At 52.5% G+C, this 13,302-nt stretch overlaps 1 protein-coding gene across 1 annotated transcript in view; it reads left to right on the top strand.

Moving 5' to 3' along the window:
* smo (smoothened, frizzled class receptor) overlaps window positions 1-13,035 on the top strand; it is a 206,322-nt gene extending 193,287 nt beyond the window's left edge. The window contains exon 12 of the mRNA XM_037420254.2: window positions 10,941-13,035. Within this exon, the coding sequence (XP_037276151.2) occupies window positions 10,941-12,838 (1,898 nt within the window). The 3' untranslated portion in view covers window positions 12,839-13,035. The remainder of the gene's footprint in view (window positions 1-10,940) is intronic.
* The last annotated feature ends 267 nt before the right edge of the window (window positions 13,036-13,302 follow it).

Below are 13,302 nucleotides of genomic sequence, written 5' to 3'. Positions count from 1 at the left end.
ACGCGTTCAACACCGCGAAGCAAGAGATTACAGGCTATAGCCCTTTCTTTTTGCTTTATGCACGTTCGCCCCGGCACACAATCGACACAATATTGCCTTTCTGTGACCACGACAACGTCACTGTCGCCGAGACTCTCTGCCTCGCCGAAGAGGCGCATCGCATAGCTCGACTACGCACATTGGCATCGCAAGACAAAACGAAGGCACGCTATGACATTCACCATCGACCAGTGATTTATCGCCGCGCTGATCTGGTGCGGTTGTGGACTCCGATGCGCAAGCACAGGTTATGCCAAACGTTTTTGGCCACTTACGATGGACCTTTTGTCATTGTCGACAGACTTACAGAGGTCAACTATGTAATAGCTCGTCTCACGGCGAGTGGTCGACGAGCTGCCAAAACTCAAGTGGTTCATGTTGCCCGCCTGAAACTGTACACGCCACGACAACTCGACTGACTCGTCCGGTGGCCTTCGTCTGCGCGGAGAGGAATGTTGCGCACATGCACGAAGACAAAGAAGCGTATACGGTAAATGCACTTGTGGCCCTGAGCCAGAAAGGAAGAGCAGGATCAGGAGGATCTCTAACCAGTCGGCCGCTTCTGAGCTTCCCCTCACGACCTAATAAACGGCCCCTTTCAACCTCTACCAGTCTCTTTCAAACATAACGTTATTGTAAATTTACAAGGAAATGTAATTGAATGCTAGTAATCGGTCATTTTTAACATGCTGAGCTGCTGATGAGAACGGACGCGTTTCGACAGCTCCGTGAATATCAGCTGATAGCATCAGCTCGCGCGACCATCGCCCCACTGGCATTCCCGCACTGTCTGCGCCCTGGCTCAACATGACGACGCCCAGCTGTCTGGCCCCACCGGCTAAGGACAGACCTGCCGGACGCCCTGGACAAGGTCGTGGGGTTGCCCCCATGCTCTGTTCTTCCGGACACCATGGTCAACCCGGACTAACCACTCTTGGCACCGTTTGCTTCAACGTTGTGCGTGAGACGCTCGCCAGTACAGTTCCGGCGTCTCGATGGCTGCAGTGGAGCTTATGATGCAGCCATCAAAACCAGCCTCCGCTCCGAAACCTAGTGCGAAACGCGTGGCTGACTCACAAATGGAAACAGATGATTTGTCTGCTTCAGCCACACCGGCAAGCAAGCGCGAATGCCCCTCTCCGGCAGCTGTTGCCTCGCCTGGCACCGAGTCTAAGTACTAGGTCTTGTAAAACCACATGAGTGCTTCGACGTATCAAAATTGTCAGATCGCCTCTTTAGTCAGCCTTCAACGCCTGCCTCAAAACCACCGCATTTAAAGATTTCTCCATTCACCATCCCACTAACAGCGCATTTGTATGGGTGTGTTCGCTAGCCGATGTTGACTGCGTCACCCAACTGCGAACTCTGCCAGTCACAGCTGATTGTAACGTGCAAGTGCAAGCGTACTTGAGTTCTGGCTCGGCTTGCGTCGGTATGTGGTCTCTGGGGTGAACCCAGGGGGATCACGGGAGGGCCTTGTCGTGCTTTGACCTGCTCGACTCACAAAATCCCCACAGCTTGTTATACGGGCTGTGGACGCACGTGCTGCCTGGTCACTCTCCAAGGTCCTCAATCGCCACCAAACCGCATTACGTATTATAGATGCATCCTGCAATTCTATGTGTACAAGCTTGGTGTGGTACACTACTATCGGTGTTTTCGTACCGGTCACATGCGAGATTCTTGTCCCCAACTTGCAGACACTTCCATGGAGTCCACCGAGACAGGCACGTTCAAATGCGGGCTCTGCGAAACGGATGATCATGATATAACGTCCAAAGATTGTCCTGTTAAACAGAAGGCTCTTAAAGCCCATCGCCAACGCCAGTGCTGCCAGCGTTCAGTGACACAAGAAGAAAGGGATGCTGACATTCCGACTAGCAATCGGTTTAACTGTTGTCCCCCTACACCAGCATTGGTAGAACCTGACAGTGCTCGCTATGAAGCCCCCACGTACAGCGACGCCATCAAGCGGGGCAAAAAGCGCATTCACGCAAATGTCCGCTCCTTCAAAAGCAACGCGCCACCACTATGTCCCGCAGTGGAACTGCTGGGAACTTGCAAATAAAGTTGGTGAGTTTCGCTATCGCCTTGCCCAAAGGAAGCTCCCGGCTTGGTGCCTACTTTTACAGGAAATGAATTCGCTTCCATGCATCCCTGGATTCACTGCGTATGCTTCCCCAACTATCCCTGATCGACGCTGCACCAATGCGTTGGGACCTCCAGGCAAGGCTGCAGTGTATGTTGTGACTACATATCCTCAAACGCAACTTCCCGTGCTGCCGTGGTGTAACCAGTGGCAAGAAGTGGTGGCAGTGCTCGTTAGACTTCTGTGTACTGATGTGATTGTGGTTTCAGTTTATGTGCGTCCGTATAGTGGCAGCGCTTCTCGATTGCATTTGGGGTGGCTGGCTCTCCTGCGTCAAACCTACTTTGGGTGCCCAGTGCTAGTTGGGGGAGACTTCAATGCACCTCATCAGTCGTGGGGCTACCCTTCTTCCAGTGCTAGAGGCAACATTGTGCTTGACACATTTACAGAGGCGCACTTTGTCCTTCTGAATACCCCGGTCATTTCTACTCGTCACTGGGATCATTCCTGTGCTCCACCTTATGTGCCCGATCCCTCGTGATGGTTGGGCATGTGTAACGTTTCGTGGGACCTAGAACCAGACTGCTGGGGGATCACCATCCGTTGATAATCGGTTTGGCCGCGTATAACCAGCGCCACCTCCGAGGTCGGTGCCACACAACACACTGGGCCTTATTCCACAAGGAACTGAATGCCTCGATTGCGGATACAACGTCTGATCCATTGCAGGTGTTAACCAGAGCTGTACAAGCCGGTATGCAGTCAAGCTGGGTAGAGGAGAACGGACCACATCCAAATTTACATCTTCTGCGTCTGTGGGCAGCACGCCGTTGTGCAGAGCTAGCCTTGAACCGAGATCCGGCTGCCGCTGAGCTTTGTGATAACCTCAACAGACTCACCGCTGCACCCGTGTCGCTGCGAAAAGCGTCTCGCTCAGGAACGGTAGATGGACTGGTGTGCGTCACTCGATTCGTCTTCAACCGCCTCAATATGGCAAGCGTTCCAGAGCATAGAATTAGGCACCCGTATGCCGGACCCAGCGGCCAGTGCCTGTCTGTCTTCTGGATGCACGCCAAGCCAGTTCGCTCCAGAAACAGTTAAAGCCTTTTTTCTAGCCTACAACCTGGTCCCACCACAATTGCGACTGTCCGTGTAACCTACCGTCGGAGGTTGGCGCGACTCCCAGTCAGTCAGATATCGAAGGCATGCAAGCCCCGTACACGATGGCGGAACTCCAGGCAGAAATTGACCAGGCAAAAGTACGCAAGGCACCAGGACCAGATGGGATTTCTAATGAAGTGTTCAGAAACATGGATGGTCCTGCACTGCAGTGGCTGCTGGACACACTTAACGCCATCTGGACGACCAGAGAGCTGCTTGAATCATCGAAGCATGCCTAAGTTGTGCCGATACCAAAGCCGGGAAAGCACCCAAGCAACCTCTCCAATCTTTGGCCGATTGCTCTAACGTGTACATTCTGCAAGGTTCGTGAACGCATGTTGGCGTTGCGCATCTCTTGGTGGCTGGAAAAGCACGCCTGGTACCATCCGGCCCAGATTGGCTTTCTACCGCATCTAGGCACGAAAGATGGCCTAGATCATTTGACGTCCATGGTGCTTGTGGGAAGATCAAGCAGCATTCAAACCCTTCTCACCATGGACGTTCATAAGGCCTACGACGTCAGCCACTCTGCGATCATTCGCATAATGCAATGGCTTCAACTTCCGCCTCGCGTCTGCGACTTTGTGGTGTCTTTTCTGGCACACCGTACCTTCTGCATCCGAGTAGGCAACGAACGAACCAGACACTTTGCAATGAAGTAGTGTGTATCGCAGGCCTCGGTGCTGGCCCCCGATACTCTTCAATCTTGCCCTGTTGCCCCTCATGTGGCAACTAGCACACATTCCAGGCGCCTTTTTCCTCCTGTATGCGGATGATTTGACTGTGTGGACACTACATTCAGACCTGCAACACCAGCAGGAGGCACTCCAGAGTGCTCTAGACAAGGCATCGGACTGGTGTGCGCGCATAAGACTCACACTATCTGTCACGAAGACTGCATTTATGTCTATCACCAACAGACAAGCAAACGCTGATTTGTTTGAGCCTAAATGGCCACGCCCCCACCCCTGTATCCACAATCCGTGTGCTCGGGGTCGAACTGGACGCATTTGGCTTGCAAATGCGAGGGTTCGCTCTGCTCGTCGGAAGAGTGCTAATACCCTTTATCTCATTCTTCACATCTCTCAAAAGACCGGAGGTGCTTGTTCTCAAATGGTCCGTATTTTGGTGCAATCAATCCTACAACTTTTTGAGAGACCGGGACTTGCTCGAAACTGCCAACCAAGATTCCATGAGGGTGATTACATGCCTTCCTCGTATAACACCTATTGCGACCCTCCTGGCGTAAGCGCAGCTCAACACTATCGACGAAATTGCACACCAGCATTGAGTCGCTCACTTCCTAAAGAGTGAAGCTATTCCTGCGGTGGCAGCTCTGGCTCATGTTGCGAAGCCACCTCCGAATCCCACCGCTGACCTCCACTGTTGCGAAAGACGGCGACGCCAACACGGCCCCGAAGGCGCCACTGCTTTCAACTCCGCTGGGAAGGTCACCAGCCGTTTGGTAGCGTATGTTTATCAGCTCGCGACTGCTTCTGCGCAGAGCTGATAAGACGAGCGGACGAGACGACGGTGAGTTAAACAAGGTTTATGTACAGCATATATACAGAGGCGTTACAATTTCGGCACTGGGGCCGACAGAGACTCGAAGAGCCGAGCTCTCCTCTCTAATACATAGGTCAACTTTTCGCCTAAGACCGCCGACTCACACACATGTCGGCTCTCCGACATGGGGACTCCTCTCTCTCGTAGGACCGCCCGCCGCGACACGCCGCAGGGCTTCTTTTATTTACACCGGGTCCAACCAAAATGTCCAATCAGAAGCGCCGCTGGTCGTCAGGGCAGATTCGTCCAATGGGGTCGCCGCGCCATGCGTCAGACCACCAGGCACGAGGACGCCGGCTCGCTGTCACGTGCGCAGCTGACTCAATGCACGTGGGCCAGAGAAGCGCCGCGCGTGTTCACGCCGTTGAGATGTTCGCGTCAGGCGGACTGCGGGCTGGCCTTGACCCAGATTGCCTTTTTAAGAGGCACGGACGTTTGACGAGGACTCGCTGGCATAACAGCACCCCCGCCGCCAGACAATGCACCGGAAAGACGAGCTGCTTCCACGGGGCTCGGATGTCAGGTGCGCTCGTTCGCCAGGTCCCTCCAGGTTCGCCTCCAGGGCCATGGGGAGAATACAGCTCCAGACTGTTCCGGGAACACGTCCCATTTTTGACGACGGATCCCACAGCTCCACTGGCTTGTCGCCACAACTTGCTGGCCAACTTCGCTCGTCTCTTCTGACCATCTTCGGTTTCAGCACTTGTCGATGGTTCTGCAACTTGCTAAGAACGGTTCGACAACAGACAACACACGACACACGCAAGTGCCTTCGGTCACCCGACAGAACACCAGACAAAGTATAATACAACATATACCTATCTACGGAATTTTGTTCTCGGAATTTTGTTCCCTCTACATCAAGAGGCACATGTGGGACAAAAGACTCTTAAAATGACAACTCAATTTTTTTTTCCCCACGTACAACAACGTAACGAATTAGAATACCACAAAGTTGGCCCCTTGAGATCACTCTAAACGAGAGCGCTCAGCCCAGGTCGTGATGAGGTCAAAATTTTGCCCCGAATCGCCAGCGAGAAACCGAAAGGTTGAGAAGGTACTAGCTAGAACGCACTGCTCAATGCACCTGCATTAGCGTTTAGCTTTCCCTTTTTTTTTTTTTTTGATAGCGAACGTCAAAGTTGCGCTGTGGAGCAACATGCTCCACCTCAGTAACCGGCCACTTTTAGGCGACGATACCTATGCGGCACCAAGAGCGGCTCACACTTGCGACGTTGCACAGGGGAACAACGATACGGCTTGCTACTGATTGACTCCTCACCGCTTAGCTCGATATCGTGTTCGATCACCCTCATGTTTCCGGGACGGTCTGAAAACACGTCTCCAAACTCGAAAACAATCCTTCCCAGGTCCTCTTTCTCAGGTCCTCCTTCACTTAAGCTAGGCTCTAGGTTTATCTGCTCCCGGATCACTTTCGATCACCCTTCAATTACCTCACTAGAACTCAAAATTTCTGCTTCTTCTTCCTTTGAAGCATTCAACAACAGATTTACGACCGCTTGATGTTGAACGTAAGGTTTCATCAAGTTGTAAATTTTGTCCGGCCGCCTTCCTAATTTCACTTCACAATTGGTATCAGAAAGCTTCGATACTACTTTTGCGGGCCCTTCCCAATCAACCTCAAGCCTGTTCCTTTTGTACGGCTGCAGCAGCCTTACCTGATTATCAACTTCAAAAGCGCGCTTCTTCACTGATTTCTCGTAGTGCTCCTTCGACAGCACTTGTGCCGCGTTTTTCTGGCTTTCCACTAGCGCTTCAATTTGGCTTTCCACTAGCGCTTCAATCGAGAGATCCTCACTCTGCTCTCGAATGAGCGTCTCTCGATCAACTCTCGGCAGCTCGCTCCAACTTTCCGCTACAGGCGAGAGCGTTGCAGCCCTCTCGCTCTGACTCAATGGCGCCATGTCGTCTCCCCTTTCTCCGGAAACCGCGCCGGTCGTGTCGGCGACGGGCCGCTCGCGTGACTGCTCACATGACTCATGCGGAAACTTTCCTTTTTGGGGTTCCGTCGACCCGCCGACAAGGTCACTTGAGAGTTCACCGCCTGGAACCAGGTCCAGCTTCCGCGAAAGCTTTCGCGCTTGCGATCGCGTGAGGGCCATGCACGCAAAGTTGGGGAAGAACGATTTGCCCTGCTCTTTGAGGAGCTGCTCCGAGTTGTTGGAGAAAAGATAAGGAAAACGATCGTTCAGCGCGGCAGACACAGCCGCTTCGGTGCGAAGCTCACCGAACGGGCCTTTAATGACAACCGTGGCGATTGGTAAGCGAACACTCGGCGACCTGCCTGATCCACGCGCATTCTCCTGTGAAGTCATCCGGAGACACCAATGAAGGATGGACAACGTCCATGGTTGCCGCTGAGTCTCTAAGTGCTCGGCACGTTTTCTCATTCACCCTAATTTCTTGGAGATACGGCTCCAACAACCGAATGTTTTTTTCTTATTCTCGGATCGTTGCGAAAGCAAACTTTTCCTGACAGTTTCTCGCGATGTGCCCTTCCCTTTTGCAGTTGTAGCAGATTAGTGGCTTCCGTGATTCAAACGCCCGTGTGGTATCAGTGCGTTGTTTAGAAACCTCACTCGATTTTTCCGCTTCTGTTTTCCCTTCCTCTACAGTGTCCTTCGTAAGAGACGGGCCCTTTTTGAAATTATGGTGCGGAGCGGGTTCCCGTTGATCAGGTTTCTTTGAAAAGCCCTCTTTTCTTTCATCCTTTTCAACGCGCACTGCCCTGCTATGCAACTTTCGGCGAGTATAATACTCCTCAGCTAACTCTGCTGCCTTGCTTAGCTGTACTTCACCAAGTCTGTCCTGCAGCCAAAGTCTGACATTATCCTCGATGCAGCGGTAGAATTGCTCCAATGCAACGCATTCCACCACTTTATCGCGGTCGTCATAAACACCTTCGCCCTTAAGCCATTCAATCAAATCGGCTTTAAGACGAAACGCGAAGTCAACGTGTGACTCATTCCCCTTTTTAGCATACCGGAACCTTTGCCTGAAGGCCTCGGGTGACAACTTATAACGTCTCAAGAGCACTTCCTTAACCTCGTCATAGCTCTCAAACGCTTCCCTCGACAAGCAAGTTATCGCGTCGGACACTTCGCCGGGAAGAAGAGCTAGCAGGTTCCGCGCCCAAAGAGGCCGCTCCAAAGCGTTTCGCTCACAGACGTGTTCAAACTTGACGAGATACTTCGCCATGTCCTCGCCTACTACGAACGGTGGCAGTTGGTCCCGAATTCTAAAACCGCTGACCTGAATCGTCGGAGAAGCTACGCTAGGCGCCTGCGAACACTGTAGGATTGCCAATTCTAGTCGTTTCAACTCTAGGCGCTCTTGTCTCTCGGCCTCCTCGCGCTCGCGACGTTCGCGCCTTTCAACTTCTTCACGTTCGCGAGCTTCTACTTCTCGCCTTTCAGCCTCCTCACGGCGTGCTTTGATATCCACCCAGGCCTCATCGACTTCCTCCGCCGACACTCTCTCATCCTTCATGATCTCAAGGATCGCTTGCTTTCGTTTCGCACGGCCCAAAGTAATGCCGAGTTCCTCACAAATTTCGATGAGTTCCTTCACTTTAAGGTTCTCCATCGTTCACACTAGCCTCTTGCTGTTTGCCCCTGTTAAGAATCTACTTGCCGTACCCACTATAAGCCTACTAGCAAGACGCGCAAGCAATTTCTCACACTCCCGTGTTTACCCCCTCCGCATTAACTTTGGTTTCAAAGCACTTCGACTTTGCTTGAAACGATCAAAGCTCACTCTAATGCTTAACACAGCCCTTCTCTAAACTACTACAACCTGAGCTAGAGTAGTCTGGTGAACTGAGGGGAAAACATCAGGCACTCACTGCATCGATGTCGCTGACGCCGGCCGATCCTGCAGCTGCCAACCACTGTTGCGAAGCCACCTCCGAATCCCACCGCTGACCTCCACTGTTGCGAAAGACGGACCGATCCCGCCGAAGCCACCACTGTTGCGAAAGACGGCGACGCCAACACGGCCCCGAAGGCGCCACTGCTTTCAACTCCGCCGGGAAGGTCACCAGCCGTTTGGTAGCGTATGTTTATCAGCTCGTGACTGCTTCTGTGCAGAGCTGATAAGACGAGCGGACGAGACGACGGTGAGTTAAACAAGGTTTATGTACAACATATATGCAGAGGCGTTACAATTTCGGCACTGGGGCCGACAGAGACTCGAAGAGCCGAGCTCTCCTCTCTAATACATAGGTCAACTTTTCGCCTAAGACCGCCGACTCACACACATGTCGGCTCTCCGACATGGGGACTCCTCTCTCTCGTAGGACCGCCCGCCGCGACACGCCGCAGGGCTTCTTTTATTTACACCGGGTCCAACCAAAATGTCCCATCAGAAGCGCCGCTGGTCGTCAGGGCAGATTCGTCCAATGGGGTCGCCGCGCCATGCGTCAGACCACCAGACACGAGGACGCCGGCTCGCTGTCACGTGCGCAGCAGACTCAATGCACGTGGGCCAGAGAAGCGCCGCGCGTGTTCACGCCGTTGAGATGTTCGCTTCAGGCGGACTGCGGGCTGGCCTTGACCCAGATTGCCTTTTTCAGAGGCACGGACGTTTGACGAGGACTCGCTGGCATAACACTCACTACTATAATTCAACGCTGCCACAGCCTGGCACCCCCTTGGCAGAAGTTCCACCATGGATCAAGGCACAGGCCAGCGATAACCGACCACTGACCCGCCTGCGCCAATTCGCCAGACAAGTCTACCACCGACAACTCACTAGCGGTATACATAGACGCAGCTATCGATAACTGCGTTCTGCACACCAGTCTCATATGCCACGCGCTACCTGAAACTCAGCGTATCTGCTCTTACGTAACAGAGGCACCGTTTCCATCCATATTAGTGAAGCTCTCTGTGATACTTGACGGGTTAACAGTTATGCTATCTAAAATGGATTCTTTGTCACATGATAAATTGCTTGTATATACGGACTCCATGCAGGCAGTTTGAGAGCTGCAAAAAGTGACCAGCTCTCTCGATATAGCCTCTGATATACACCGACTGATTCACTCGTGTGCCTGTCCTGTCTGCATATTGTGGACTCTCCGATCTGCACCGGCTCAATTGGAAGCAGATGCCGCTTGCCATCCAGCGGCTGTTCAACACCCGCTGCCTCTACTTCGTTTGTCTCTGAAGGACAGCTTGTTCGTGCACAAAGAAACTCTCCGGCGCTCCACGCGTGCACTTATTGCTCCGCGTGGATCAGACCTTCCGGGTGGCTTAACTCGCCGAGAGGAAATTGCGCTCAGGAGGATTCGTGTGGGTGCCGCCTTGACTCCTGCAATCCGGGCTACATGGAAACCCGGTGCACATCCTCCCCAACGACATGCCCATTCTGCGTTGCCCCACCACAGAGGCAACGCTTGATCACCTATTGGGAACCTGCCCTGGCCTTCACAGGCTCGCACTCGCCACCTATGCGGCCTTCACCACCTCCCCGGTCGACCACCTGACTTGACGCGCTGGACGCATGGTCCCCTGCATCGACCACTCCTGGCCTTTATACAGGAAACAGAACTTTTTCTTTTTATTTAACTGATGCCGTATAGCATACTGGCACCAATAAAAGAATGTAAAACTCTGTGACACACCATGCTACAGATGAAATGAACGGAGACCATGTTCAGTGAACTTTGTGGTAAAGAGGACAATTGCACGGTGATGTACATCTGTTGGCACCTTTGTGTCATTATAACCAATAATTTTTTTGTGCGTTCCTGTCATAGGTGCAGGTCAAACACATCTTCTTTAGCAATCATGTGCATACCTGTAAATATCTATTGGGCCCATATTTACAATGTCAGAGGCCTAAAATGTTCTTTTGTCTGCTCATTTTTGCCACCACACTTTCATGCCTAAAAATTTGGCCTGTAGTGATGATATCGCACATTGTCCATGGTGTTTAGTCTGCTAAGTTTATCCTGTTATCTCAATGTGCCAGACCCAAGTACTATTCAGCGTACTCACAAAGGTTAACTTATTGGGCAGTGACTTTCACTGGGGCTAAGCCTTGTTCTTTCTTGTTGCAGACGTGAGCCGGCAGCTTTCGTTGAGTGTGCGGCGCCAATCTCTCGACTCACAGATGAGCTACCAGGTGGCAGCAGAGCAGCAGTGGCTTGCCGCACAACGCGCAATTGCCCGCCACCAACGCAGAAAGACACGACGCGAGCGTGAACGACTCTTACACATGGCAGCTCTTCACCGACCCTCACCTTTCCCACACACAGCACCCATCAGGCGTGGCAGCGACTCATCCATGCAAAGCCTGGCAGCCTCGTCGTTTCAACGTGGCCTGCATGGTGCACCCGCTGTTTCCAAACCAGCATCTGTGGCTCGAGCCACGAGCACTGGAGACTTGAACCCTGGCAGTGTACTCGCCCAAAACCACTTTTCCCTGCTGAGGCCATCTGTTGTGGGGCAAAAGCGCAGTGAACTGCTGATCAACCCACCATTCACCCATGGCATGTCTGAGTCGGGTTCTACACGCATGTCGATGCGACGTAGTGTTGCTGGGACATCTAACCCTGGAGACAACATCAATTCATCTGCTGTGGCAGCGAATGTGGCTCTTGCCACAGCTCAACCCGGTCCACCCAACCCAGCAGCCCCTCAGATGCTTCTTCCAGGCTACCCTGCTATGGCTGCAGCCAATCCCTATTCTGCTTACCTGAGCTACCTGAATGGCCTGCGGCTGCCGGGACACCCTCCACCTGAAACCACCATACCTCCACCCTTTGGCTATCCTGGGCCATTCAGCTACCCGGGCTTTCCTTTCTACCATCCTGGTTTGTACACATACGGCCAGGGCTTGGCATCATACACTGAACTGGACCAGGCACACACACCACTCATTCCACTGCATCCCATGCCGGACAGTTCAAGCGAGACAGGCTTCATACCAATCATAACATCAGATTCAGACTTCACAGATGCAGGTATACGTAGTCCGCACATTTTGTCTGCTCAGCGCATGGTGGAAGAGCGGGAAAGGGCACTTGCAGCAGCAGCAGCCATGGCTTCCCCGCCACGACCTCAGACACACCAGGAAACGCAGACAGAACAAAATAAGGAGACTCTCCTGACACCGACTCCCCTGAGGAAGGCACAGAGTGACCGGCCAGCTGCCATGCCTGAGGCCATCGAAATGCGGGAGATCAAGTCCGGTCAGTCCAGGCGGTCTAACGCATCGGCACTGTCCAGGGCAAGAGTATCGAAATCTCCTCCTGGACCGGGGGTCTCGTCACAGGCGTCAAAGAGTAACACACCCTTGCACCGGTTCAGTTCTGTGTCTCCACCTGTGGCTCCATCGCCTGCTGCATTGTCACCCCTAGCCCAGCAGCATAGTGACAGCGTGTCACCAAGATGTCGGGAAGACTACCAAGCCGTCTGTGACCCTTGCAGTAGCAACAACAATGCTCAGGTGTCGTGGCCTCCCTGCCATCAGCAGGTGCATCAAGGCCTGCAGCATTGTTCTTGCCCATTGTATGGCCCTGAGCTGCCACATGCATCGTCATACCTGCACGGATCCAACAGTGGCTACCAGCAAGGGACACTATGCATGGAGCAGTATTTTCCAGGAATGGCATCTGGAAGCACTGAGCCTAACACATTAGATTCAACCACATCCGGCCATACGAACTCAGACGGTCCACACAGTTGTCACACATACCTCTTTGCTCCAGCGGAAAACAGTTGTGCAGACGGTGAGCTGCCGAGCTTTACTAGAAATAACTGTACAGCACAGTGTCCGGAGCAGTGTCATGCAGCTGTTCCCCAGCCCCAAGAGCAGTTCACCAGTGGCCACATGGCAGCGCCTTCACCTTCTCAGCATCCTGCCTTCAGTGGATGTTGTGAGACTTCGTCACACCAACAGAACCTCAGCAGCACCCCACAAGGTCTCACAGAGCCAGGGTTTGTGTCTAGGTGACTTTTCAAGTCTCTTTCCTTTGTTGCAACTTCATCTCATTCAACTCATCTTATTGCACAAGAAGGAAAATAGTCATCTGTGCTGTGTAGCTTCAAGAACAGTGGCTGCTATTCAGACATATGTTGATTGTTGTGTAGTTTAACATTACTGTGATGCTTTATATGCTGTGCTGGACACAATAAAATTTCATCCAGGAAGTTTTTCAGTGCACTTTCATTTTTGTTCAGTGAATGAATTTATGCTGACAGCTTGTCAGAAGATGGGTATTGTATTGCTGTTGCACTGGTGACTGCTTTGTTTTATGAAACTTGTAACTTATCAAAACGAAAGTGTTCTATGCTGCGGTTAACTAAGACTTAGCCGACGTATTTCCGTCACAGATGGGACGGAAAATATTGTCACGGAGTCGTGGCGTGGACAAAGGCAGCAGACTGCAGGTCAAACAATAAACTGTTTATTTGGGT

This window comes from Rhipicephalus microplus, chromosome 2 (assembly GCF_043290135.1).
Source record: "Rhipicephalus microplus isolate Deutch F79 chromosome 2, USDA_Rmic, whole genome shotgun sequence".
NCBI lineage: Eukaryota > Metazoa > Arthropoda > Arachnida > Ixodida > Ixodidae > Rhipicephalus > Rhipicephalus microplus.
Note: the sequence above shows the minus strand (reverse complement) of the source record. Positions and strands in the feature narration are given on the sequence as shown.